This window comes from Rana temporaria, chromosome 7 (genome assembly GCF_905171775.1).
Source record: "Rana temporaria chromosome 7, aRanTem1.1, whole genome shotgun sequence".
Taxonomy (NCBI): Eukaryota; Metazoa; Chordata; class Amphibia; order Anura; family Ranidae; genus Rana; species Rana temporaria.
In genome coordinates this window covers 181125673-181153637 of record NC_053495.1, presented here as the reverse complement: position 1 = coordinate 181153637, position 27965 = coordinate 181125673, and the positions used below count along the sequence as shown (strand labels likewise).

Below are 27965 nucleotides of genomic sequence, written 5' to 3'. Positions count from 1 at the left end.
TCTACAGGGGACCCATGACCCCACAATACCCTGTTTCCTCAAAAATAAGACCTACCCTGAAAATAAGACCTAGCGTTATTTTCCAGGAGGGCTACAATATAAGCCCTACCCTGAAAATAAGCCCTAGTTAAAAATGCTTGTAAAATCCTATAATCCACTCTATTACAGTAGTATATAATGTACAATGTGTGTTTTTCTGTAATATAATTGCGGGGGAAGAGAGCTCTGGCGGGTAACAGAAGCACAGAGCGGCTCTATAACAAAGGTATTTGGCACAATTATATTACAGAAACACACACATTGTACATTATATAATACTGTAATAGGGTGGATTATAGGATTTTACAAGCATTTTAACTCAGTTCACACTGCGGATTCCTGACAGGCAGGGAGGGAGAGGGGAAAGAAGACAGCACATTACATGGTAAGACCTACCCCCGAAAATAAGCCCTACTGTGTCTAATGTTGGCATAATTAATATAAGACCCGGGCTTATTTTCGGGGAAACACGGTAAGTGCCAAAGAGGTTGGGCACCGGGGCTCTAGTAATACAAGAAAATAGTCAGCGATTTAACACCTTCCCTCATATTAGTTCTGGGTGAACTGAGCCATCATATGATCCATTTAATTTCTTTCTTCTCTACATCTTTGTGCTGCAGTATGACAGTGAAGATTGGAAGGAACGCAGACATTGAGCGCACAGATCATGGTCAGTACAATCAGGTTTGGATAGGAATCTCCTTTACTGAAATGCATGCCTTCCCTCTTTATATCCAATATCTGTGCATTGAAGCTGTTATAAGCTCTTTATTGCTCCCTCTCTCCTGTAACAGCCCTCTAGAAAACCCTAGATAGCAGCTATGAAACTCTGTATAAAAATCTACTCTACTTATACCGGGTACACACGAACAGATTTTCCGTTGGAAAAAAATCGGATGGTTTTTCGGACAGAATTCCGTTCAAGCTTAGCTTGCATACACACGGTCACACCAAATTCTGACCGTCAAGAACGCGATGACGTACAACACTGCGACGGGCCGAGAAAAATTAAGTTCAATGCTTCCAAGCATGCGTCAAATTGTTTCTGAGCATGCGTGTTTTTTTTCCCGTTGAAATTCCATGTAGACGAATGGATTTTCCGATAGGAATTTTTTCCGGCGGAAAAATTGAGAGCATGCTCTCTATCTGAGTCTGTCGGAAATTCCGATGAAAAAAGTCCGATGGGGTATACACACGGTGGGAATATCCGATGGAAAGCTCTCATCTGACTTTTTCCATCGGAAATTACGACCGTGTGTACGTGGCATTACTTTCACTTTAGCTTCCTTCATTCCTGCCTTTCCCACTGTCTAGAATTTTTTTGGAACCCCAACCAGTATAAAATGAAAACAAATGTTCATTAAGAATTGTGCATTTGGTGCAAAAACGGGGATGCTTCACTTATATATTCCGGACAAAAGGAAAATCTAAAAATAACTACTTAACCACTTAACATCCGCCCGCCGTCAAATGACGGCGGGCGGAATGCTCTATTGTTCCGACAGGACGTCATATGACGTCCTGTCATTTAAAGCCTCTAGGGCGCGCGTCACTAGGAACACAGTGCGCGTGCCCGGCGGCCGCCGGGCACCCGCGATTGCCCAGTAACTGTGCAGGGACGTGGAGCTCTCACACAGGCGATCAAATACCACCAAAAGAAAGCTCTATTTGTGGGGGAAAAAAGGACGTCAATTTTGTTTGGGAGCCACGTCGCATGACCGTGCAATTGTCAGTTAAAGCGACGCAGTGCCGGAAGCTAAAATCTCGTCTGGGCAGGAAGGGAGTGTATGTGCACAGTAGGCAAGTGGTTAAAGGGTAATTTCACCTTTGGGAACATATTAGATGTTCCACACGTTTCTAGGGTGGAACGTGTAACACAGGGGTAGGCAACATCGACCCTCCAGCTGTTTTGAAACCAAAAGTCCCATGAGGCATTGCAAGACCCTGACAATCACAGGCATCACTCCTAGAGGCAGAGGCATGATGGGATTTGTGTTTTCAGCACAGCTGGAGGGCCAAGGTTGCCTACATATTCCAACTGCTGCAGCCTCTCCCCGACCAGCCGCCTCTAGTGATAGCAAGCCGGGGATCTTTTCCCTGTCACAATTAAAAAAAATGCAGCCGTGTGGTGCTCCGCCCACCCAGACGCATTATTCACTCACAGAGTTCTGTGAATGGGAGAACAACAAGTACTGACAGCCTTTTAGTTCTCAATGAACTACGAGGGCACTGTTGAGCACTCTAGGTAGTTCATTGTTTCTTTCTGTAACTGCCTGTCTGTACAAGGTACAAACAGACAGCTTGTAGACAGACAGTTGCTCTTTCCTCCATTTATCCCTTTGAGGAGTAGTCTTTGGCTAAGCAGTGGAGAACCAGGGACACTCTGGAGTCTGCGGTATTTTTTTTGGTGGTTTCCACCACATCCAAAAGGTGCTCTATTGGATGAGATCTGGTGACTGTGGAGGCCATTGGAGTACAGTGACCTCATTATCATGTTAATGATCCAGTGGTGAGATGATTTGAGCTTTGTGACATGGTGCATTATCCTGCTGGAAGGAGCAATCAGAAGATACTTGTAAAGGGATGGACAGTAAAGTTAGCCCAATTTTTATAATGTAAAGATGATGTTACGCCGAGTAAATAGATACCCAACATGTCATGCTTTAAAATAGCGCACACTCGTGGAATGGTGATAAAAAAACAGTACTTATAAAACTCCATAGGCGACGGTTACCAGTTTAGAGTTACAGAGAAGGTCAAGTGCTAGAATTATTGCTCTCGCTCTAATGATCACGGCAATACCTTACATGTTTACATTTGCGGTCGCAACTTACATTTAAGTTCGCTTCTGCGCATGAGCATGGAGGGATGGGGCTCTTTAAATGGCTTTTTTTTTTTACACCGTCCCTTTAATTTTTTTTATTACATTTATTGCTGTCACAAAGAATGTAAACATCCCTTGTGACAGCAATAGTCACATGTGTCAGGTATTTGTTTGGAGGGATCTGGGGTCTATAAGACCATAAATCCCTCCTTTGCCAAATTTGGCTGTTTTGATAAGTTTTTTTTTTAATCTGTGCCTTTAAAGCTCCAGTAAACTGCAAGTGACTTTGTGAAATCGTTTCCAGGCTTACTAGATCCGAGTCTGATCAAAGCCGATTTTGGCTTTGTTCAGGTCTCCAGCCAGTCGGCGGAGACCAGTACCGGGGTGATGCATGCAGCTGGTACAACAACTTGAAGCAGAATGACGTACAGGTACGTGATTTTGTGGCAAGTGGGTAAACAATCCTCAATTGGTACCAAGGGTCCCAAACTGTGCCAAGGAAATATCCCCCACACCATTACATCACCAGCCTGAACTGTTAATAGAAGGCAGGATGGATCCATGCTTTCATGTTCTTTACGCTAAATTCTGACCTGACCATCTGAATGTCGCAGCTGAAATCGAGACTCATCAGACCAGGCTACGTTTTTCCAATCTTCTATTGTGCAATTTTGGTGAGCTTGTGTGAATTGTAGCCTCAGTTTCCTGTTCTTAGCTGACAGGAGTGGTACACGGTGTGGTCCTCTGCTGCTGTAACCCATCTGCTTCAAGGTTCGATGTGTTGTGCATTCAGAGATGGTATTCTGCATACCTTGGCTGTAATGTGTGGTTATTTGATTTACTGCTCCCTTTCTATCGCCTCACACCAGTCTGACATTAACAAAGCATTTTCATGCACACTACTGCCGCTCACTAAATATTTTCTCTTTTTTGGATAATTCCCTGTAAACCCGAAAGATGGTTGTGCGTGAAAATCCCAGTAGATCAGCAGTTTTTCAAATGCTCAGACCAGACCATCTGGCACCAACAACCATGTCACCTTCAAAGTCACCCAAATGCCCTTTCTTCCCCATTCTGATGCTCGATTTGAACTTTAGCAATTTGTCTTCACCACATCTAGATACCCAAATGCATTGAGTTGCTGCCATGTGATTGGCTGATTATCAATTTGGGTTACCTAGCAATTGAACAGGTGTACCCAATAAAGTTTTTTTTTTTTTTTTAAGCTTGCTCTTTTATCATGCATACGTTTTATCTATGTTCTGTGATGGACACTTCACCATGTATTTTGATGTATATTGTGTATGAAGTCTTTTATTATGAGTTATCATTATACAGTGGAACCTCGGGCTTAAGAGTAACTTGGTTTGAGAGCGTTTTGTTTTGCGAGCAACTTTAATTCTGACTCGGTTTGCGAGTGTTGACTCGCAAGACGAGCAGAATTCAAGCTAAATAGGTCTGCAGCACCTAAATTGGCCTGAGGTACGGGGGCGCAGGAGCCAAGAAAAGCTGAACATTGGCCTGCAGTACCTCATTTGGCATGAGGTACGGGGGCGCAGGAAACAAGCCAAAGTGTCCTAAGGCCTTTTTGGCCATTTTCGGCGCTCTCTGGTGCCTCCCCCCCACCTCTGGCCGCATTCGGTATTGCATCCCATTGAAGTCAATGCGGAACAAATTATTTTCGTTTCCATTGACTTCAATGGGAAAACTCGCTTTGGATTACGTGCATACTCCTGGAACGGATTATGCTCGTAATCTGAGGTTCAACTGTATGTGACTTATTTCAAAGTCTTTGATATATATTGGTTTTGTGCACAGCCCATCGAGAAAGGGGGGAAGGATTTCTTCGTATCCAGACTGTGTAAAAATAAACATTACCTTCAAAAATTTGATTTCCAGTCTATATTTTGCACAGCTAGTACCTAGGGATTGCTAAAGAGCTGTTGAGCAAAGAGGCTGTTGTAAGCTTTTTATTGCCTTCTCTTGTGCAAGTACTGTTGGATGGGATAGCAATACGGATGATAGCACAGCTCACCTGAACTGGCTTTCTACTGGAATTAGAGCTGGATATTCCTTTCCTACGGTTTGTAGAATTATTTACAATCCTCACAATATGAGGTTACATAGATGATGCAAACAGACAAGGACTGCCCAACGCACACAGGTAGTTATGAATGAGATACATTCTAAAATAAGTAAACTAACTAAAGAGCCCAGCTCGACCTATAAATCTACGAAAAGATGCGTATTCAGGCAGGGTCACAAGTCTTTGAACTAAAACGCAGTCTCTTGTAATGTCAGATAATATATAACAGGCTTTTCACTGCTGGCAGGAATGTGTCAGATCCATTCTACATCTCCTTGTGATGCATCTACATCTCTGACTTCAGCTTCATTCTACCTGTGAAAATAGAATAAGACTCCCATAAGAACAATATGAACATGTTTGGTCAGATAGGAAACAGTTTCTATAGCGAGGTAAATATAAAATATTATATATGAATATCTGTAAATTAATATTAGTACTGCAAATGGAGCGCTATGTTCCTTTTCACGTTAGCAGGTGAAACTTCCACTAAACAGAGTTGAGATTCAATTTTTTCCTTAACCGATTGCCGACCGGCTCACGCCGATATACATCGGCAGAATGGCACGTATAGGCAGATTAACATACCTGTATGTCGCCTTTAAGACGTGGCATTGTGGGCATGTGCCCGCTGCAAGCTCCGTGGGTCCCACGGAGAGGAAGAACGGGCAAATGCTAATGTAGTGAGTGAAAAACTTATATAGTGCTGCACATGCAAACTGAATCGCCTCTGGGCGCTTGTTTAACCCGTTCTCCTTTGACCTCAAAAGACATGGGTTTTGATCTTTCTCCTAAAAGCCAAGTGGTTCTCCTCCAACCGAATGGAGGTTGGTAATGTAAACAAACATTTCCCCATTCTTCCTAGTGACAGGACACTGATCACCGCTCCCTATAATCAGGAGCGGTGATCACTGTCGTGTCACACGTAGCCCATCCCCTCCTACAGTTAGATCACATCCCTAGGACACACTTAACCCCTTCATCGCCCCCTCCTGGTTAACCCCTTCACTGCCAGTTACATTTACACAGAAATAAGTGCATATTTATAGCACTGATCTCTGTGTAAATGACAATGGTCCCAAAATAGCGCCAAAAGTGTCCGATGTGTCCGCCATAATGTCGCAGTCACGATAAAAATCGCTGATCGCCGCCATTACTAGTAAAAAAAATATATATATATATTTATAAAAATGCATAAAACTATACCCTATTTGCGCAAACCATTCAATAAACGCTTATTGCGATTTTTATTACCAAAAATATATGTTTTATATATTTTTGGGGGATATTTATTATAGCAAAAAGTAAAAAATATAGATTTTTTTTCAAAATTTACGATATTTTTGTTTATAGGGCAAAAAATAAATACCGCAGAGGTGATCAAATACCACCAAAAGAAAGCTCTATTTGTGGGAAAAAAAGAGCGTCAATTTTGTTTGGGAGCCATGTCGCACAACCGCGCAATTGTCAGTTAAAGTGACGCAGTGCCGAATCGCAAAAACTGGCCAGGTCCTTTACCTGCATAAAGGTCCGGGTCTTAAGTGGTTAAAGCGCACCAATTTTTCTATTCTTTTCTGTTTTAAATATTTTATTGAATTTTATAATTATCAACAAAATTCCATTAATAGAGCATATACTATAATAGAAATAGATATTCCATTAACAGAGCATGTACGATAGTATAGTAGAAAAAGGCATAATCAGTCGTGGAACCGACAGTCTCCAAATAGCAGAAGAGAAGACATTAGGACAACTGTTGGTTGATGCATTTCGAAGGAGTACCTTCACCCTCAGAGCCTTTATTTGTTTTTATTATTAAATTATCATGGGCTGGTGCGCCCTCTCCATTATAAGATTTTAACCATATATGGGCGTGCTGATTTGACCCAAGTCGATTCATCGATTGGCTTGGGTACAGACAGCATGTCGGGTTTTCGGCATGCAATTACTGCCAGCAGCTATAGCCGGTAACAATAATCACTGTGTTCTGCAGGATAATCACCCGTGGCTGCAGGAAAGAAAATCGCACCATCTATGGCTTGCTTTTTTATGGTGACAACCTGAACTTTAAGTTACCAAACACATTGAGCAATATGAGACAAACGTGTCAACACCTATACTTTAATTCTACTCCAGTGCAAAGCATACAGGTAAAATGCAGTGCGTCCATAAGGGGTGCATGGGTGCCGCCCCCTCTCTCCTGCCACCTCTCTATCACCAAAGATAGATTCATGCATTGCATGAATCCATCTATGGTGGCCCCTATTCAGGTACCCGGTCCCTTTTCGGGAGCCTAAATTACAGCGGCGGGGTATTTTTTGGAAGCACCTGATTAGAGCCGCAGTCTCGAATAGGCGTCCAAAAAGGTGAACAGCGGGCACCATGCTGGGCGCTCGCAGTTCACTTAGCGTTGTGTTAAGAAAGCAAATAACTATTCAGCTATCTCAGCTAATCAGGTGCTTGGGTCTGTTACATGTCACTTGATTGGCTGAAACAACAGGCCCTGCGATTGGATGCCTATCAAGCATCCAATCATAGTAAAGGGCGGGAAGAGAGGATGGGAGAAGACATTGAGGAGCGTGGAGGACACAGCCATGACCCGCTGCCCCACCGAGACAAGGTAAGTACCGGCGGGCGGGGGATGCAAACAGGCAGCGTTTGATGGGCACAGTAGCGGCAATTGACGGGCACAGTAGCGGCAATTGACGGGCACAGTAGCGGCAATTGACAGGCACAGTAGCGGCAATTTATGGGCACACTGGTGGCAATTGATAGGCACAGTGGCAGCAATTGATGGGCACAGTAGTGGCAATTGATGGGCACAGTAGCTGCGTTTGATGGGTACAGTAGCTGCGTTTGATGGCACGGTGGCAGCAATTGATGGGTACAATGGCTGCGTTTGATGGGCACAGGAGCTGCATTCGATGGCACAGTGGTTGCGTTTGATGGGCACAGTGGCTGCGTTTGATGGGTACAGTAGCTGCGTTTGATGGCACGGTGGCAGCAATTTATGGGTACAATGGCTGCGTTTGATGGACACAGGAGCTGCATTCGATGGCACAGTGGCTGCGTTTGATGGGCACAGTGGCTGCGTTTGATGGGCACAGTGGCTGCGTTTGATGGGCACAGTGGCTGCGTTTGATGGGCACAGTGGCTGCGTTTGATGGGCACAGTGGCTGCGTTTGATTTTTTTTTTCAGTTTGCGTCTGAAAAATTGAGCACCAGCCGCCACTGGTACAATGTTTTTTTTTTTCTAAGCAGAAACCTAAAAATACTTCTTTACAGTGGGGCTGTGCTTACACTCCAAAGTCAATCTGCTGGTTTATTATTGCTATCTGATGAAGCCATCCCTGGGACAGTAAGTTAGGGAAAATCTTTCTATATCTAGGCTTCACATAGCTGCATAACCCTCCCTCTATCCCAAAAAAGGGGGCTTTGGATATTGATCAATATTTACCGTTGACAGCAGCACAGAAGAGATACAGTCATGTCATTGTCTTCCCTGTACCGGCCTGATGTCGGCAAGTCTTTACATTCTGAGATAAAGTTGTGAAGTTCTGTCTCTGGAAATCCCTCTTTCTGGTAATTCTGCAAGCATGGAGTGTAAAATCACATTCTTTTATTTCTTCATGTAAAAATAAACATTGGTCATTGGTCAGGCAAAAGAGCCCAACAAAGATATTTCTGTAAACTGAAAGTGGGTTACAGAACAAAAAACAGAATTTAACAATAATGTCCTATTTACTAAATGCGGCTAAAAGCTTGATCCCTAAATACTGGAAAGGCACAAAACCACCCCTGGTAGCCAAACAGTGGAAACAGTTCCAGACCTTATTCTCTAAAGCCGCGTACACACGACCATTTTTCATGTCATGGGAGAAACAACGTTTTTCTCAACGTGATTCCTCTCAAGCCTGCCTTGCATACACGTGATCGTGATAAAAAATGCTCGAGCAAAGTGCGGTGACGTACAACACGTACAACGGCACTATAAAGGGGAAGTTCCATTTGGATGGCGCCACCCTTTGGGCTGCTTTTGCTGATTTTGTGTTAGTAAAAGTTTGGTTTCAGTCTTCGTGCTTTTCAGTCTGTTACAGCGTGACAAATGTGCGATCTCCATTACAAATGCTAGTTTCACCAGAACGAGCGCTCCCATCTCATAACTTGCTTCTGTGCATGCACGTTTTTTACCCGTCGTTGAAGCGTACACACGACCGTTTTTCACAACGTGAAAAACGACGAGAAAATTAGAGCATGTTCTAAATTTTTAATGCCCATTTTTCACGTCGAGAAAAATGCTCTGGAGCCCACACACCATCGTTTTTAATGACCAATTTAAAAAATTGCATTTTTCTCGTCATGAAAAACGGTCGTGTGTACGCAGCATTATTCTCTAATAATTAACAACCTGATCGTTAGCTATATGAAAAAAACACTTTAATGGAACAAAGACACTGTTCCTCTTAGTAGGGATAGACTTATGTCGCGTACACACGACCGTTTTTCATGTCATGGAAAAAAACAAAGTTTTTCTCGACATGATTCCTGTCAAGCCTGCCTTGCATACACACGATCTTGATAAAAAATGCTTGAGCAAAGCGCGGTGATGTACAACGGCACTATAAAGGGGAAGTTCCATTTGAATGGCGCCACCCTTTGGGCTGATTATGCAAATTTCCCTTCTCATAACTTGCTTCTGAGCATGTGCGTTCACCCCCCCCCCCCGTCGTTAAAGCCCACACACGACCATTTTTTACAACGGGAAAAAATTGGGCAGGTTCTAAATTTTTAATGGCCATTGTTCTCGTCGAGAAAAATGCTCTGGAGCCCACACAAGACCGTTTTTAATGACCAATTTAATGTAGGCCATTAGGTCTCGTTCATTTGGGCACACTTAAAGTGTAAGGCCCCTTTCACACTTGATCAAAAGTGATCAAAAAAAAATAAAATGTAAAAAAAAAGTGCACAAATAAAAAAAAATTGGGAAAATAAAAAAAAATTATTTAAAACGCCTCTGTCCCCGGTAGTTCGCGTTCAGAAGCGAACACACATGCAAGTCCCCGCCCACATATGTAAACGCCGTTCATACCACGTACATTATAGCGCAAGCAACAATTCTAGCACTAGACCTCCTCTGTAACTCTAAACTGTTAACCTAGATAAAACAATCAAAGCTTCGCCTATGGAGATTTTTAAGTACCGAAGTTTGTGCTCAATTCTAAAGCGTGACATGTTAGGTGTCTTTTTACTCGGCGTAACATCATCTTTCACATTGTACAAAAAAATTGGGCTAACTTTACGGTTTTGTTATTTTTTAATTCATGAAAAAATGATTGCGTAAATACCGTGCGAGACCGCCATTTTATTCCCTAGGGTGTCTGGTAAAAAAAAAAAAAACATATATAATGTTTGGGGGTTGTTTAGTAATTTTCAAGCAAAAAAATTATGATTTTTACATGTAGGAGAGGAGTGCCAGAATAGGCCTGGTATGGAAGTGGTTAAGGAATGAATGCTAAAAGTCAACCCACCTTAATTGTATCATAAGTGTCAGTAATCAGAGCGATGAAAAGGCTGAGAACCATATAGATGAATAGGCTGATGAAGGAGTAGAGGTAGACACGGCTGAACAGCCACACTAGATAGCTCTTCTGTTGCATGATGGAAAATGTAGTGAACATATCATCGCCATTTATAAGTGAGAACAGACACTCGGACACCATGTCCAGAGACCGGAACTAGGCAAGAAACAAGCATAACAGTCAGTACAGCTACACCTGCTCTCAGGGACCATTTATAATATGGTTCCATACTGGTACATTACCTTGGTGTGATAGGGTCCCAGAACAATCCAGCCACAGAAGCAGTAGCCCAAGTAGATCATGGCTGCACAGCAGCAAAAGCGCATCACGTTTGGAAGTGCGGCTCTGAGAGTAAGGATCAAGAGCTGCGAAAAGCAAACGCATATAAAAATAACTTTACATAACCTGGCATTCTTTCAATACAATCAACATCACTTCCACAGTTTTGCATAAAAATATACTAGTGTATGTGACGTTCTGGAGATAACAGCTTGCCACCACCCTATCCATCCTGCCATAACGCTAAAGCAGGCAGTACAGTGGCTTTATTGCTATCAATTCTGCCTTGGAGTTCTCAGATCGAATCCCAGCCAAGACACTAAAGCTGGCCATAGACGCAGGGCCGATCCTAGACAGGGTGCATTGCACCCAGGCGCCTGCAGAGGTGGGGGCGCCAAACATCTAACAGACTCTCTAACAGAAGCCCTCTCTGTGTCCATCATAGAGGCCCCCCTCCAGGTCCCAATAAAGTACTCTGCTTCTCTTCCTATATTTTGTTTATTGTTAATAGATCATGTAAGGATCCCAGATTAATGAAGACTTCGTGGGGAAGCATCTCTGTGGTTGAGTCATTGCCATAGAAACATTTCTAAGTGGGAGGAGTTGGTAAAATTACGACGCCCATGTGGGGGCGCCAGAAATATTTCTGCACCCAGGCGCCTGTGACCCTAGGATCGGCCCTGCATAGACGATTTGAATCTCAGCCGGTTCAACAAGGACCTGTCGAGATTTGAACCATGTACAGGCAGATCAACTTGGGGACAACCAGCATGTTGGATCATTCATGCGATTATTGCCAGCAGCTATAGCCACTAGCAATAATCACTGTGTGTTCTCCCGGCAGGGACAACTGTGTTACTGGGGGAATTGAGTGATTTTCTTTCCTGCAATCCGTGGTTGCAGGAAAGAAAATTGCACCATCTTGGCTGGCTTAACTGCATGAAGTTTGCATAATCTCTCTGTGCTTGCAAGGGGTTTTCTCCCACACCCCAAATACATTGTTCAAAGTTACCTGGCTTCTGTCTAAACAGGTCCTAATATGTGTGTGCATAGATGTATCATAATGACCTTTAGACTGTAATATCATTGTGGCCATATACAGATATGAATAAATAGGCCCGGATTCTTAAAGCACTTACGCCGATGTATCTTCTGATCCGGAGGATATATATAATAATAATAATTATATATATATATTTTTTTATTTATTTATTTATATATATATATATATATATATATATATATATATATATATATATATATATATATATATATATATAATTATTATTATATATGCCCCATGTGGCAAACCCCCTTTTTATTTATTTTTTAAAAAATGTTTATTTTTTTATTTTTGTTTATATATTTATTTTTTATTTATTAAAGGGCCCAGAGGTCCCCAAGGCTCTGGATGGCAACCCCCCTTTTTTGGGGGGGTCCGGAGGTTCCCAGGGGCCCGGAGGCCCACAGGGCCCCAGATGGCAACCCCCCTTTTTTTTATTTGTTTGTTATAAAAAAATACATATATATTTTTAATATATTTTTATTTTATTTTTTATTAAAGGGACATTTTTTTAATTAATTTTTTTAGAGGTCCAGAGGTCCCGGAGGACCCCAGGGCCCCGGATGGCAACCCCCCTTTTTTTATTTATTTTTTTATAAAAAAAAATATATTTTTTTTAATATATTTTTATTTTATTTTTTATTAAAGGGCCAATTTATTTTTTATGGGTCCGGAGGTCCCCAGGGGCCCGAAGATCCCCAAGGGCCCCGGATGGCTACCCCCCTTCTATTATATATTTTTTTGTAAAGAGCCCCCCCACTTCTCAATTCGATTCGCGACAGGCCCCTCCCCCCCGCTTCTCAATCTCTGGTGGCAGCACCCCCCCCCCCCCGGTTCTCTGCTCCACGTGGGCCCATGCCTGAAGCTGTGTAAGGGGCCCCATAATTACTGATGGTGGCCCTGCACGTAAGTGCACGGATGCGCCGTCGTATCTCTGCGCCTTATTCTTGAAATAAGATACGCCTGAATTCTGGCTCCATCTGACCGACGTAAGTCTCCTACGCCGTCGTATCTTGGGCGCATATTTACACTGGCCGCAAGGGACGCTTCCATTGTATTACCCGTCGAATATGTAAATGAGCGAGATACGCCGATTCACGAACGTACTTACGTCCGTCGCAGTAATCTATGCCGTTTACGTAAGGCGCACGTCCGGCGTAAAGTTATTCCACATAAAGCAGGTGTAAGTCATGTTAGGGTATGGACCAGGGAACAGCCGTCGTATTTTACGTTGTTTACATAAGTCGTACGTGAATGGGTTGAACGTAGGTTACGTTCACGTCATAGGCATTGAGCCGTCGTATGTTAGGGAGTATATGCGACGTGATTCTGAGCATGCGCGCGCATGCACGTTCGTTCGGACCTTCATTTACATGGGGTCACGCTTCATTTTAATAGATCACGCCCACTACCTTCCTACTTTGAATTAGGCGTGCTTACGCCGGCCAATTTACGTTACGCCGGCGCAACGTTCGAGGGCGAGTGCTTTGTGAATACTGTTCTTGCCTCTCTATGTTACGTCGGCGTAGCGCATATCAGATGCGCTACGCCCGCACAAATATACGCCGCTCTACCTGAATCCGGGCCATAGTATGCAAAGCACTGCGTAAATGGTAGGCACTGCAGAGTTCCCCATATACTGGTCAGAGGATGATGTCAGTGATCTCCTTTCTTTCTGAGTGCACAATTTTTCACGTACATTTTTCTCTAGAAGTACTGAGGGCAGCATGAAAAAAAATAAAATAAATGTTTCTATGGTAATATGGCACTGTGTATATATAATGCAGGTCATAGTGGTACTAGCAAAATCCACAGTTTGTGTGTGTATGTGTGTGTATATATATATATTTATTTATTTTGAAAAAAATGAAAATATCACTTCTAGATCAATTCTGTACATCGTTAGGATTTTTAGCAATCTTTATCCCAGAGATACTAAAAAAAAAAAAAATGTTGCAATAAAGAAACATGCATCCTTATCATCTCTTTAAACATCTATGGATTACAAGGATCACACCAAAGAGGAACCTGTATTGTAGTGCTCCCTCTACTGGCTAATCTACACATTTCCATATTCAATACATAAATAGAAATATAGAAAAGCATTCATGTCAAAAACACAACAGAGATTAAAAATAGCTTTCAGGTAAAACACAATAATATCTCACTAAAAACATACAATTATATTCTCTTTTAAAGAGGAGGTTAACTCATATAAAAAAATAATAATAATTTAAAATCAGCAGGTACAAATCCTGTAGCTGCTGACTTTTAATTAAAAAATAAACTTACCTGTCCAGGGATCCAGGGCTGTCCTTACTGGGGATAGTTCTTCACTAGCCTTCTGGGTTCCCAGTGCTGGCATCTTAACTGTGTACATCTGGCTAGGCTGCTCTCGGCTTCATAGCCGGCTGCCCCCATGCATGAGCCACGCTGCACTTTGTAAATGATCCCGCAGTCTTCTGGGACCTGTGATGTGTCCCAGAAGTCTGCAGGGAGGGAGGGGGAGAGGAGAACTTCTGCTTGAATAGCCTAAGTGGAAACTGATACCTGTCAAAACTAGGTACCTGCCCCCCCCCCCTCCCCAAAATTACATACCAAATGTGGCAGGGGAGGAGGACTTAAAGGGGTTGTAAAGGTACAATTTTTTTTCCTAAATAGCTTCCTTTACCTTAGTGCAGTCCTCCTTCACTTACCTCATCCTTCCATTTTGCTTTTATGTCCTTATTTCTTCTGAGAAATCCTCACTTCCTGTTCTTCTGTCTGTAACTACACACAGTAAAGCAAGGCTTTCTCCCTGGTGTGGAGTGTCATGCTCGCCCCCTCCCTTGGACTACGGGAGAGTCAGGGCGCCCACTAACACTCCTTTCTCTATCTGTAACATAGAGAGCGTCCTGACTCTCCTGTAGTCCAAGGGAGGAGGCGAGCACGACACTCCACACCAGGGAGAAAGCCTCGCATTACTGTGTGGAGTTACAGACAGAAGAACAGGAAGTGAGGATTTCTCAGAAGAAATAAGGACATTTAAAAGCAAAATGGGAGGATGAGGTAAGTGAAGGAGGACTGTACTAAGGTAAAGGAAGCTATTTAGGAAAAAAAAAATGTACCTTTACAACCTCTTTAAAAGGAGAAGTTCACCTTTTAGAAAAAAAAAAAAAGAAAAAGTGCACATATTTTTGCAGGGAAAAAAAAGTGCATTTATTATTTATTCCTTAAGGAGCCCGGAAAGCATTGCACCTGTGATCAGGGGTGCAATGCCAGACTCCTCCAGACGGGCCCTGAAACTTTATGTTGTATGTGTAAATTGTTTAACCACTTGAGACCTGCGCTATAGACGAAAGACGTCCACAGTGCGGCTCTCAGTGGGTCTCAGCTCTGCTCACTGGTCCCTTCTCAATAGCTTTGATTGACAGTAGCAGGAGCCAACAGCTCCCGCTTCTGTGTCTCAGCCAATGAGGAGGCAGAGAGCTGGAACAGCAGCAGCCCTTGTGTACGTCGCTGGATCGTATTTAGGGGTGGCTGCTGGGTAAGCTGCATACTGAAAGTTTTTCACCTTCATGCATAAAACGCATAAAGGTATAAAGCCTTCAGCCTTTAGGTCCCTTGCACACTGGGGCGTTTTTCATGTGGTACAGCGCTAAAAATAGCGCTGCTATACCGCATGAAAAATCATGCCCTGTAGTGTTCAATGTGAAAGCCCGAAGGCTTTCACATTGAAGCGGTGCGCTAGCAGGAGCGCACCAAAAGTCCTGCTAGCCGCATCTTTACCGCGGTATAGGAGTGGTGTGTTCACCGCTCCTATACCGCGCCTTCCCATTGAAATCAATGGGAAAGCGCGGTATTAACCCTTTTTCGGCCGCTAGCGGGGGTTAAAACCTCACCGCTAGCGCCCGAATATCGCGGTAAATACGACGGTATAGCCGCGCTACAAATAGCGCGGCTATACCGTCACCGCAGCTGCACGCCTCAGTGTGAAAGCAGCCTTAGAACCACTTTAAGGAGCACAATTGAGAGTTAGTAAAAATTTGCAAGCAGCTAAATCTATTTAGCCATAATTACTCCGATCTTCCTGATTTATGAGATATCTGTAGCTGCAAATAAAAGCAGAAATATCCGTACGGTAAATTTACATAAGGAAAACCAAATGAAAACAGCTACATGGGGAGTACTTACATTGTATTTCTGAAAGAACCCTAAATAACGGATAACTCCAAGCCATACTAGCATGGTAGATGTCCCCAGGAGAATGCTACACACATCATAGCTTGCCAGGCTCTGCTTGAGAAGAAAAACATGTAATTAGTGTACATTTTTCAGAAGCATTACAATTTCAAATGGTAAAAAGAAAGACACATGTTAGGACCATGATACAAAATAACAGAACAAGTTTCCCTCTGAATTACAATGCTATGTAAGGCCTCGTACACACGACAGAGATTCTCGGCAGAATTCACCGAGAAACTCGGTCAAAACCCGGATTCTGCCGAGAATCTCTGTCGTCTGTACAGTTTTGGCTCGATGGAGCCGCCGAGGAACTCGACGAGAAAATAGAGAACATGTTCTCTATTTTCTCGTTGTCCTCGTTGTTCTATAGGAGAAGGCGGCCCGCCGAGCTCCTCGGCGGCTTCATCCCAAAACTCGACGAGGCTTGGCACGTCGAGTTCCTCTGTCGTGTGTACGGGGCCTAAGGCTTTTGGACAATCCACATGTTAAAGTGATGTTAAACCTTTTTTTTTTTTTTTTTGTACATTTCAGTACACGTTCTCCATACCTACAGAAGATGCCTGGTCTTACTTCTGTCTTAGTTGGTCCCCAAACTGCTCCCCCGGCTGCCTTGTTTGTGGGTTTCTCCTTTACCTAACCAGCTGCTAACAAGATGCCTACATACACAGTCCTGGCCTAGCCCAAAGCCCTGAAAGACATACCCTGCTCTCTCCTACTCCCAGAATGACAGCTGCAGTAGCTTGCCCTCAATGCCTCAGTACTCTCCTCTATAACCCGGAAGTATGGGGAAAGCAGCAGGAACTGTGCCAGAACCAGCGATTGTGGCATGGTACTCGGCCTTTTTAGGGTTAAAACAGGTATGGAGGCAACATATAATGATTAGATTAGTAATTATCTTGAAGAGGAGATACAGATATTGAAGGAGTTGTAAAGGCAGAAGTTTTTTTTATCTTAATGCATTCTATGCATTAAGATAAAAAACCTTCTGGGACAGATCCACGAAGAAGTTACGTTGGTGTATCTATTGATACGCCGCGTAACTTCTAGGATGCTCCGGCGTATCTTTGTTTTGTATCCACAAAACAAGATACGCCTGAATGTGGGCTAGATCCGACTGACGTACGTCTTAGTACGCCGTCGGATCTTAGGTGCATATTTACGCTGGCCGCTAGGTGGCGCTTCCGTTGATTTCCGCGTAGAGTATGCAAATTGGCTAGCTACGCCGATTCTCAGAACGTACGTCCGGCCGGCGCATTTTTTTACGTCGTTTACGTAAGGCTTTTTTCGGCGTAACGTTACCTCTGGGTCTATGAGGCGTACACAATGTTAGGTATGGACGTCGGGACAGCGTAGAATTTTCCGTCGTGTACGTCGTTTGCGTAAAACGTTCGCGAATAGGGCTTTGCGTAAATTACGTTCACGTCGAAAGCATTGACTATTTGCAACGTGATTTCGAGCATGCGCACTGGCATACCCCCAGGGATGGCGCATGCGCCGTTAAAAAAAAACTTAATTTATGTGGGGTCAAGTTGAATTAACATAAAACACGCCCACATCTTTGTCATTTGAATTCCGCGCCCTTACGCCGACACATTTACGCTACGCCGCCGTAACTTTAGACGCAAGTGCTTTGTGAATACAGCACTTGCCTCTCAAAATAGCGGCGGCGTAGCGTAACTACGATACGCTACGCCTGCTTAAAATTACGCCGATCTATGTGGATCTGGCCCTCTGTGTGTAGCAGCCCCCCCCCTAATTACTTACCTGAGCCCCATCTCTCTCCAGCGATGTCCACAAATGTCTTAGCCGTCTGGGAAACTCCCACAGCTGTCAATTCAAGTCAGTCAGCCAATCAGGGGAGAAAGATGGCGGAGCCAGGTCAGGGCTCGGTGTCTGAATGGACACACAAAGCTGTGACTCGGCTTGGGTGCCCCTATAGGAAGCTGCTGACTGTGGGGGCACTCGATAGGAGGGGCCACTAGCACAGAAGAGGAACCCGAAAATAGGAGGATCCGGGCTGCTCTGTGCAAAACCAACTGCACAGAGGAGGGAAGTATAACATGTTTGTTATATATAAAAAAAAAGAGACTTTACAATAACTTTAAAGCTGGGACCAGTTAGTTAGTATACCATTGGTACAGGTATACAGGCACAGAAAAACGTGGGGAGGTGCAGCACGGTACAAGTCCAGTTGCAAGAAACAGAACTTGTGTTAAAGTTAGGTAAGCCTGGCAGGATGACACCCAACCAAGGACACTCACAGGATGTAACAGCAGTGTGTAGCAGAACAAGGCTTGGATGTGCCGATAGAGTCTGTCTTGAGGGGCGGAATGCGGCCTGGCCAGTCCATACCCAAGCAGGGAGGCTTCCAGGAAGAATGGCGTGCTCCTATCCTTTTCCTACTCGTTTAGAACCTCTCTGTCAGGAAAGGTTTCATCCGCTGGTAATATCTATCATCTATGCAGTACTGAGGTCCACCAGCAAGTGTCTCCTGGCAGTTTTGAACTGTCAGGGGAACTTCTCCCTGATGGTGTTATGTCATCCTTGGGCCGCAGTACTGGCGTCCACCAGCGGATGGATCCTGGCAGTGTGGAGCAGACAGCACCTTTTGCACTCAGGTGTGACTTGAGGCCAATTACAGGCATTCCTATAAATACCCGGCAAGTGCAAACATACCTTGCCCTGGTATCGTCCTCGTGCCCTGATCTGTACCCGCTGACTGATTATCTGAACCTGTTCCTGAAACCTGCTACCTGAGTTCCTGATCCTGTCTCCCTGTCCTGACCATCCATCCTCTCCCTGTCCTGTGTTCCTTACCCCATCTGCTGATCTCCCTTTGTATGACCTTGGCCTGGCTAACGTTTATGTTTCTGGAATATCCCTTTGTCCATCTGCCGATCTGCTGTGTATGACCCTGGCCTGGCTATTGTTTATGATTCTGGCATTTCCCATTTATTGTACATATCTGTCTGTTGTTATTTATGGGTCTCTGTCTGTTGGTTGGTTTGCTGCACTGTGTCATATTGGAGGTGGTTGTATTTATATTATTCACTTACCTAAATAAATCATTATATTTTCACTTATATGTGTTTGGTGTTTCTCTGTTGCTAGCCACACAGTTTTGGTCACACCTGGTACATGACACTCTCACTACCACTGTTCACTGTCCCTGACAGGTGGGTAACCTGTCCCTACAAAAACCACATGTGAAAAGCGCACCAAGCCCAGGAGCCAGGGTTTCAAATAGACTCTGCCTGACCCAAGGTGGCCTCTAGAGTCACATGGGACAGCAGCATCCAATTGGATAGCTTCCCCAGTGATCCAGGAAACCATAGAGAAACCATGTTCCTCTCGACTTCCCTTCAACTGCAATGCTGCTGTGGTCAAGCACCTCCAACAGTGGGGAAAACCGACTGGACCTGCCTACAAGCAGATCACACAAAAAAAGCGGAGTACAGTGATATAAAATGATGTTCGGTTTATAGATCCTATGGTATATAAAATACAGGTTTGGATTTGTGAACAGTATATATTTTGAATGAATTGTGAAGAACAGGGCAGTTTAAAGACCAGGGGGTGCACAGATAGACAGCCCCAATTGCTCAAGGGCTTGGATTGTGACGGTGAATATGTACCACCCAGAATCCTGCCCTTTATTAGGTAGATGGGATTAATAATAAGATGCACACCACCGCAACCATTAGATAAAAGACCTTGGCCCGGATTCAGATAGAATGCTCTATATATCTGCGGGCGTAACGTATCTTAGATACGTTACGCCGCTGTAACTTTGGGCGCAAGTTCCGTATGCAGAAAGAACTTGCGCCCTTAGTTACGGCGGCGTAACGTATGTGTGGCAGCGTAAGCCCGCCTAATTCAATTGGGGATGTTGTGGGCGTGTTTTATTTAAATTTAAGATGATCCCGCGCATGCGCCGTCCGTGAAATATCCCAGTGTGCATTGCTCCAAAGTACGCCGCAAGGACGTATTGGATTCGACGTGAACGTAAATGACGTCCAGCCCTATTCGCGAACGACTTACGCAAACGACGAAAATTTTTCAAAACTTGGCGCGGGAACGACGTCCATACTTAACATTAGCTACGCCTCATATAGCAGGGGTAACTATACGCCGAAAAAAGCCTAACGTAAACGACGTAAAAAAATGCGTCGGTGGGACGTACGTTTCTGAATCGGCGTAAATACCTAATTAGCATATTCCTTGCGTAACTATACGGAAGCGGCACCTAGCGGCCAGCGTAAATATGCAGCCTAAGATACGACGGTGTCAGACACTTACGCCGGTCGGATCTTAGGGAAATCTATGCGTAACTGATTCTCTGAATCAGGCGCATAGATACGACGGCCCGCACTCAGAGATACGACGGCGTATCAGGAGATACGCCGTCGTATCTCCTATCTGAATCTGGGCCCTTGATAAATGTTGGATGCCCTGGATCAACCTGAAATGTGCTTATGTCGTTACAGAAATAAAATACAATGCATGCCTGCTCCTGATGAGCGACCAACAGTCGCAAAACGCATAGAGCTACCAACTTCATGCTTCAATATGTATTTACTGCAGTATATTTTATTGTACCTTCTGTTTATACACTCGGGTCACTGCTTAAATAACCTTTTTCCCCAATCAAGTCTGTGAATTGTATATGTTTACCAATTTCTTCAATAATGTAATATAGTCATGTACGATGCATAATGTGAAAGTATTAAAATATTTAACTTATAACTTATTCCAAATACATTATTTTCCCCCAACCTATTGTTATTTTTTACCCGCACATGCCTCATTTAAAGTCCCGCTCTCTCCTTTTTTTTTATATCATTAGAGTGTTGTAGTGAGGAGCTAGACGGAAAGCTCAGACTTTCCTTGCAAATCTTCTTTTTCCTCACTGAGAGCTCTATGCTTAAGGCCCCTTACACACGTCCGCTCCACTCGTCCGCTTATTACAAGTCCGTTTACGGACTTGTAATGGTTCCCTATGGGATCGCGTCCGTTAGCGGATGGAGCATCCGCTAACGTCCGCGACCATCCGTGTCCGTCGGGATCCGGTTTTGCGGACGGAAGAAAACCCTATTTTTCTTCCGTCCGGCGGAACGCATCGGATGCAGACGAACAGACGGTCCGTCTGCATCCGATTCCCCATAGGGGAGAGCGGAGGAGAGACAGGGCGGTCTCTGCACTGTGTGCGGGGACCGCCCTATCCGCCGACAGCTCAGCGGGGATGACGGATGATCCCCGCTGAGCTTTTGCGGACACACGGAGCGGACACAAAAACGGTCCGCTCCGTGTGAAAGGACCCTAAAGCTGAACCTCACAACAGGTACCATCAGTTTATATCAGGTGAATGATGTAGAGCTGCAATAAATAATAAATGATGGCACTGGAAATTACATACGTCAATCAATTTACTGATCAGCTGGTGCAGGGAATCAGGTGCAGCGATAGAAATCTGAATATTCTTCATCGATGAATAATTTATAGAAAAAGTGGCATACAGAATCAGGTAATGAGGAATTGTAGAGGAGCCGATAAGGTGATAAGAACTACAAAGTTTACTGATTGCATCAGGTAGTACAAGGAGCTAGTATCTTTGGACCTACTCCTAGGAACATTTAACAGATCAGCTTGAAGAAGGAAACAGGTGTTGCATAAATGATTAGGGGATAACAGAATTTGGTGAACCCACGGTTTCCCCATGGGTGACGGCGCACTAAGGCCCTGTACACACGAGCGGATATCCGATGAAAACGGTCCACCGGACCGTTTCCAGCGGACATTTCTGCTCCGGATTTTGATCTGATGGGCTGTACACACCATCAGATCAAAATCCCCGTGGAAAACATACGCGGTGACGTGGCCGCGCCGTCGCCGCGACGATGACGCGGCGACGTGCGCGACCCTGGAAGGTAAATACTTCCACGCATGCGTCTAATCACTTCGACGCATGCGAGGGATGGGGATCAGTCGGACTTATCTGGTGAGTCTGTACAGACGACCGGATCAGTCCAACGGACAGGTTTCCAGCGGATAGATTTCTTAGCATGCTAAGAAATTTTTATCCGCTTGAAAAACGGTCGGCTGGACAAATGTCCGCCGAAAAATGTCCGCTAGGCCGTACACACGACCGGATTTGTCTGCTGGAACTGATCCGCGGATAAATCCCAACCGACAGATCCGGTCGTGTGTACGGGGCCTAAGACAGGCCATAGATGATGCGATTTTTTTTCTCCTGCAACCACATGTTGCAGTAAAGAAAATTGCTTGATTCCTGCATCAAAACAGTTAGGCTCCATGCACACTGGCTTAAAAATAGCTGCTTCGACAGGAGTTTTGTGTTCGTCCTGTAGAAGCTACTCAATGTTATCCTATGTGTTCATGCACATTAGGACAATTACAGGCATATTTTGAGTTTAACGTTTAGAGGCAGGAACAAAAACCCATCTGGTTTGCGTTCCGGATCGATGCTTACTGGCAGAAAAAATGTAAAACTATCCTAAACTTTGTATAAATAATGCTCTATATGAGCGTATTTTACTGCCAAGAGAACAGACGTTTTTTTTTTTCTAAGCCCAGTGTGCATGGAGCCTCAGTGTTGATGGGGAACTCTCTTTTGCGGAGCTATTGTGTTCTCCCAGCAGGGTGGGTGGGTAGGGGAAGATACACAGTGATTATTGCTAGCTGCTATAGCAAAGGCTCCTTGAGGCGATTTAGTTTGCGTTTGTAGCGCTATACAAGTTATTCATTCATTCATTCTATAGCCACTGGAAATAATTGCATGCTAGAAATCCGACATGCTGGTGGTACCCAAGTCGGTCAATGAATCAATTTGGGTACAATCAGCCTGCCCATTCTTGGATCGAATCTCAGCTAGCCCCTGCTGAAACGGCTGCAATTCGAGACATCTATGTTCGGCCTAACGGGCAGGACACCTGCTGAAATGGCACAAAGGACAGGATTCATTCTCAGGAAAGGTGGTCTGAGATGACAGACAAAAGCAGAAACAAGGCAAACAGTCAGAGCAGCTACAAAAGTCCAAATCACAGGAGTTATCCTGAACAGTGCAGACAGAAGTCAAGAAGAACCTGTTGATGAACAGGCAATGTCCAGCAGTCTATTTAAGCATTCCTGAAGGGGGCAGGTGTGCACTGCAGAGTGACCTAAGCTGCATCGCTGAGTAATGACGAGCAGTTGGTGAAAGCTCAAGGCCAATCGTTACATACGAACAAAGAAGATGAAGCCAGGTGACTGAAAACTAACAGTAATAGGAAGCAGAATCCCTGCAGGAGTGGAATAGGGTTGTAGATAAGCTAACATGTGTAATGAAAAATGTAAACATGAAAGGAGTAAGCATATGGCAATGGACCTTATGAACACCCTAGACAGCAGGTCATATGTGGTAATGTTAGCTAAGAATAATTATCAAACCAGTAAGTACCAGGAGGCATGTGCTGGAAGTTATGAAAAAGTAATAGCACAGGTGGTGCAGGGAATTGGCTACCATAATGGAAGCGCTAAACTGCTATTAGAACAAGCCATGTAGGGATCGGTAGTGATAATGCAAGTCATTAGCAAGTTATTAGCTTGCTTCATCACACTGCAATATGGCACCACCATGGTACTCGAGTGATACAGATTTGAAATATTAGCTTTTGGTTGATTGACCCTTTACTGAATTAATGGATGGCTTGTTTACGTAACTCTTTTACCCTGGGATAAATATCCAAAGTCAAATGAAACTGTGCCTTGCTGTCAGTGTGCTATTGACTACAAATGAGTTACAGACAAAAATGAGAAAATAACACTAAATTCCCAATCACAGGCATCCCTAGAATTCCCTTTCTCCCCTTCATCTTTTCCGTTCCCCTCCACCTTGTATGTTTGCAGGGTTTCATAAGTGCATCATGTACGGAGTGCAGGGTTTAGGAGTGTGCTAGGCACAGAATGCATCGCTCAAGTGTGCGCTACTCACAAATATGCAAAGTTCAGGAGTGCGCAAAGCACACAGTGCTGGATTCAGAAGTGCGCTAGGCAAAAATGGCTTCTCCCAAATTCTCCCCAACCCACTCTTAGTACAGAGCTCTCCTCCCACTACCAAATTCCCCCCCGCTTCCCTACCTAGACAGTACCAAAGAAAGGGACTGCTGCAAAAAAGCAGCTACAATTTGCATCAGGTGAGTGCAGGCTGAAATTTTTTTTAACTGAAACTTTTTACAAGGGCATAATTAATTTTAGAAAGAGTTCAATATCGAGGCCCTGATGTGTCTTGCCTACTAACCTTTGCCTGGATCTCCATCTTCAGAATGGAACCTACGATGGATAAAATATCACTCACAATAATGAGAATGTACCAGCCATTGACAAACTCCATTTGGTCAGACCAGGGCACAGCCTTTGACAATCGTTGTTGAACATACATTACATATTCCTGAAAAATGAACAAATATATGGTTTATTAACCAGGCAAGTATGGGTATTCATAAGTTGGCAGAACTCATGTACTTGAGCAAACAATTTACTAACTGATGAACTGCGAGCTTCCAAGCATACACCTAATGAGCATCCACAAAACTTTAGACCACATTTAAGCCTCCCTATGACTAAGCCCATAAGTATGAAACGCGTCTGAGAGGGGTGGTCTACTGGCAGGGATGAACATGTTGCTTTTATTGCAGAATAAAAATTGTCTGAGCCGAGTGATGTCATTTCCTTTTTCACATTTAAACCTAGTTGTCGCTGCCAAATCTGTTTCAGGTCAGTGAAGTATTTTCTTCTCTTGGTTTTACTTCTTTTACATACAACTTAAAGCATGTACTGGGCAGAGGACATTCAATGACCACAGAGAATGGTATCTGCACAATAGCGCGTGTTGTGCTAGAGACAGCCATTATTCTCTATGAATATTTCAAAGGGAGAAGTAGTAACGGGAGTTTTAAGGTGCATATTAAATTAGATTGAAAACAAATTGAAATTTATAAATTTTATTTAACCACTTGACCACCAGGCCTATTCTGGCACTTCTCTCCTTCATGTGAAAATCACAATTTTTTTGCTAGAAAATTAATCAGAACCCCCAAACATTATATATTTTTTTTTTAGCAGACATCCTAGGGAATAAAATGGCAGTCATTGCAATACTTTTTGTTACACCGTATTTGCGCAGCGGTCTTACAAGCGCACTTTTTTTGGATAAAAATCACTTTTTTGAATTAAAAAATAAGACAACAATACATTTTGCCCAATTTTTTTATATATTGTGAAAGATAATGTTACGCCGAGTAAAATGATACCCAACATGTCACGCTTAAAAATTGCGCCCGCTCGTGGCATGGCGTCAAACTTTTACCCTTAAAAATCTCGATAGGCGACGTTTAAAAAATTCTACAGGTTGCATTTTTTGAGTTGCAGAGTAGGTCTAGGGCTAGAATTATTGCTCTCACTCTAACGATCGCGGCGATACCTCACTTGTGTGGTTTGAATACCGTTTTCATATGCGGGCGCTACTCGCGTATGCGTTTGCTTCTGCGCGCGAGCTCGTCGGGATGGGGCGCTTTAAAAAAAAATTTTTTGGTTTTGTTTATTTTTATTTAGTTTTATAATTTTTTACACTGAAATAAAACAAAAAAAAAAATGTATCACTTTTATTCCTATTACAAGGAATGTAAACATCCCTTGTAATAGAAAAAAGCATGACAGGTCCTCTTAAATATGAGATCTGGGGTCAAAAAGACCTCAGATCTCATAATTAGACTTAAATGCAAAAAAAAAAAAAAAAGTCATTTTTTCAAATGACAAAAAAAAAAAATGTTTCTTTAAGAGGCTGGGCGGGACTGACGTTTTGACGTCACTTCCGCCCAGCAGAGCTATGAGGACGGGTGAAGGAGATTTCTCCTTCAGTCCCGTCCCCGCTCAGCTGCCGGACACATCCGATCGCCTCCGCCGCTACCGACGGCTCCGGTAAGCGGCGGAGGGCGCGGGAGAGCGGCGGGAGGCCACCGATAACGGCGATCTCGCGGCGAATCCGCCGCGGAGACCGCCGTTATCGTGTACACCACCGCCCCCTGAAAAGATGAATATCTCGGTTGTGGCAGCAGCTGCTGCCGTTATCGAGATATTCAACTTTAAAAACGTCTTTTTGACATGGGGCGGTGGTCAAGTGGTTAATAGACATCAATGTAAAATTTTATATAAAAACCAACACAAATAAATTCATACGGTCGTTGTACAAAGGTTTTTCAACGCTACATGTTTGCCATAATCATGGCTTCTTCAGGAGCTTTTGCAAGTCTTTATGTACAGTATCACTATAAATAAAACAAAAAAATAATTTTAACAATAAATATATATACACATCAAAAGTTCATAATATAATATATGAACCTTTGATGTGTATATATATTTATTGTTTACCTAAAATAATTTTTTTGATTTATTGTGATACTGTACATAAAGTCTTGCAAAAGCTCCTGAAGAAGCCATGATTATGGTGAAACATGTAGAGTTGAAAAACTTTTGTACAACAACTGTATGAATTTATTTGGGTTGGTTTTTATATAATATTTTAAATTTATGTCTATTAAATATATGTTGTTTTCAATCAAATTAATATGCACCTTAAAACTCCTGTTTTTACTTCACCCTTTGAAATGTTTACTACTATGGGGAGGTGGTGCATGTGAATAAGACCTCTCATCCTTGGTTAAATCTATTTATTACCTAAGAATGTTTTGCCACCCTGAGCCTTTAAGTTCACCACCAGAAAGATCTTATTCACCTGTAAGAGGCCTTGTGGGATCATAACAGTGCCCCCCTTCCCAGTGATTGTCAGCCACTTAAATCACTGCCCTGGAAATTCTATTTACTTTAGGAAATAGGACATCCTCCCTACCTCTTTACAAGTTTGTTCTTGGCACCTGAGCAGCCAGTCATTGAAAGTACTAATTAAAATTTGAAGCATACGGAATCATGCATAGCCCAATGTATATTTCTGACCATTTAGCAAGTCATAACTTACTAGATAATTTTAGTCAGTCTGTGGGCAGGAGAGCATGGGTAAGGTAAGTACATACTACAGTAACAAATGGAAAAAAGAAAATATGGACAGCCGCACTCCAAAAAACCTTGATGGTTATCTTTATTTAAAAAAAGGAAAAATGCACTACAAGTCACAGCACACTACACGGGAGTAAAACAGCTGACGCATTTCGCACTATAAATTAGTGCTTAACCACTTAAGCCCCGTACTATATTGCTGGTCAAAGACCAGAGCACTTTTTGCGATTCGGCACTGCGTCGCTTTAACTGACAATTGCGTGGTCGTGCGACATGGCTCCCAAACAAAATTGGCGTCCTTCTTTTCCCACAAATAGAGCTTTCTTTTGGTGGTATTTGATCACCTCTGCGGTTTTTAGTTTTTGCGCTATAAACAAAAATAGAGCGACAATTTTGAAAAAAAATAATATTTTTTACTTTTTATCATAATAAATATCCCCCAAAAATATATAAAAACATTTTTTTTCCTCAGTTTAGGCCAATATGTATTCGTCTACATATTTTTCGTAACAAAAAAATCGCAATAAGCGTTTATTGATTGGTTTGCGCAAAAGTTATAGCGTTTACAAAATAGGGGATAGTTTTATGGCATTTTTATTAATATTTTTTTTTTTACTAGTAATCAGCGATTTTTTTTCGGTACTGCCACATTATGGCGGACACTTTTGACACATTTTTGGGACCATTTTTATAGCGATCATTGCGATAAAAATGCATTGATTACTATAAAAATGCCACTGGCAGGGAAGGGGTTAACACTAGGGGGTGGGGAAGGGGTTAAGTATGTTCCCTGGGCATGTT

General features: G+C 43.3%; 1 protein-coding gene across 4 annotated transcripts in view; it reads right to left on the bottom strand.

The window, feature by feature from the left end:
* Positions 1–4750: 4750 nt before the first annotated feature.
* The window catches only part of MCOLN3 (mucolipin TRP cation channel 3), a 60483-nt gene continuing 37268 nt past the window's right edge, over positions 4751–27965 (bottom strand). For 3 of the 4 annotated variants that reach the window (XM_040360566.1, XM_040360567.1, XM_040360568.1), the window contains exons 10-15: positions 24391–24540; positions 16044–16148; positions 10771–10893; positions 10478–10684; positions 8407–8537; positions 4751–5264 (exon numbers count right to left, since the gene is read on the bottom strand). In XM_040360566.1, the coding sequence (XP_040216500.1) occupies positions 5261–5264; positions 8407–8537; positions 10478–10684; positions 10771–10893; positions 16044–16148; positions 24391–24540 (720 nt within the window). In that variant the 3' untranslated portion in view covers positions 4751–5260. The remainder of the gene's footprint in view (positions 5265–8406; positions 8538–10477; positions 10685–10770; positions 10894–16043; positions 16149–24390; positions 24541–27965) is intronic. The other variant, XM_040360569.1, reaches the window with a different exon arrangement.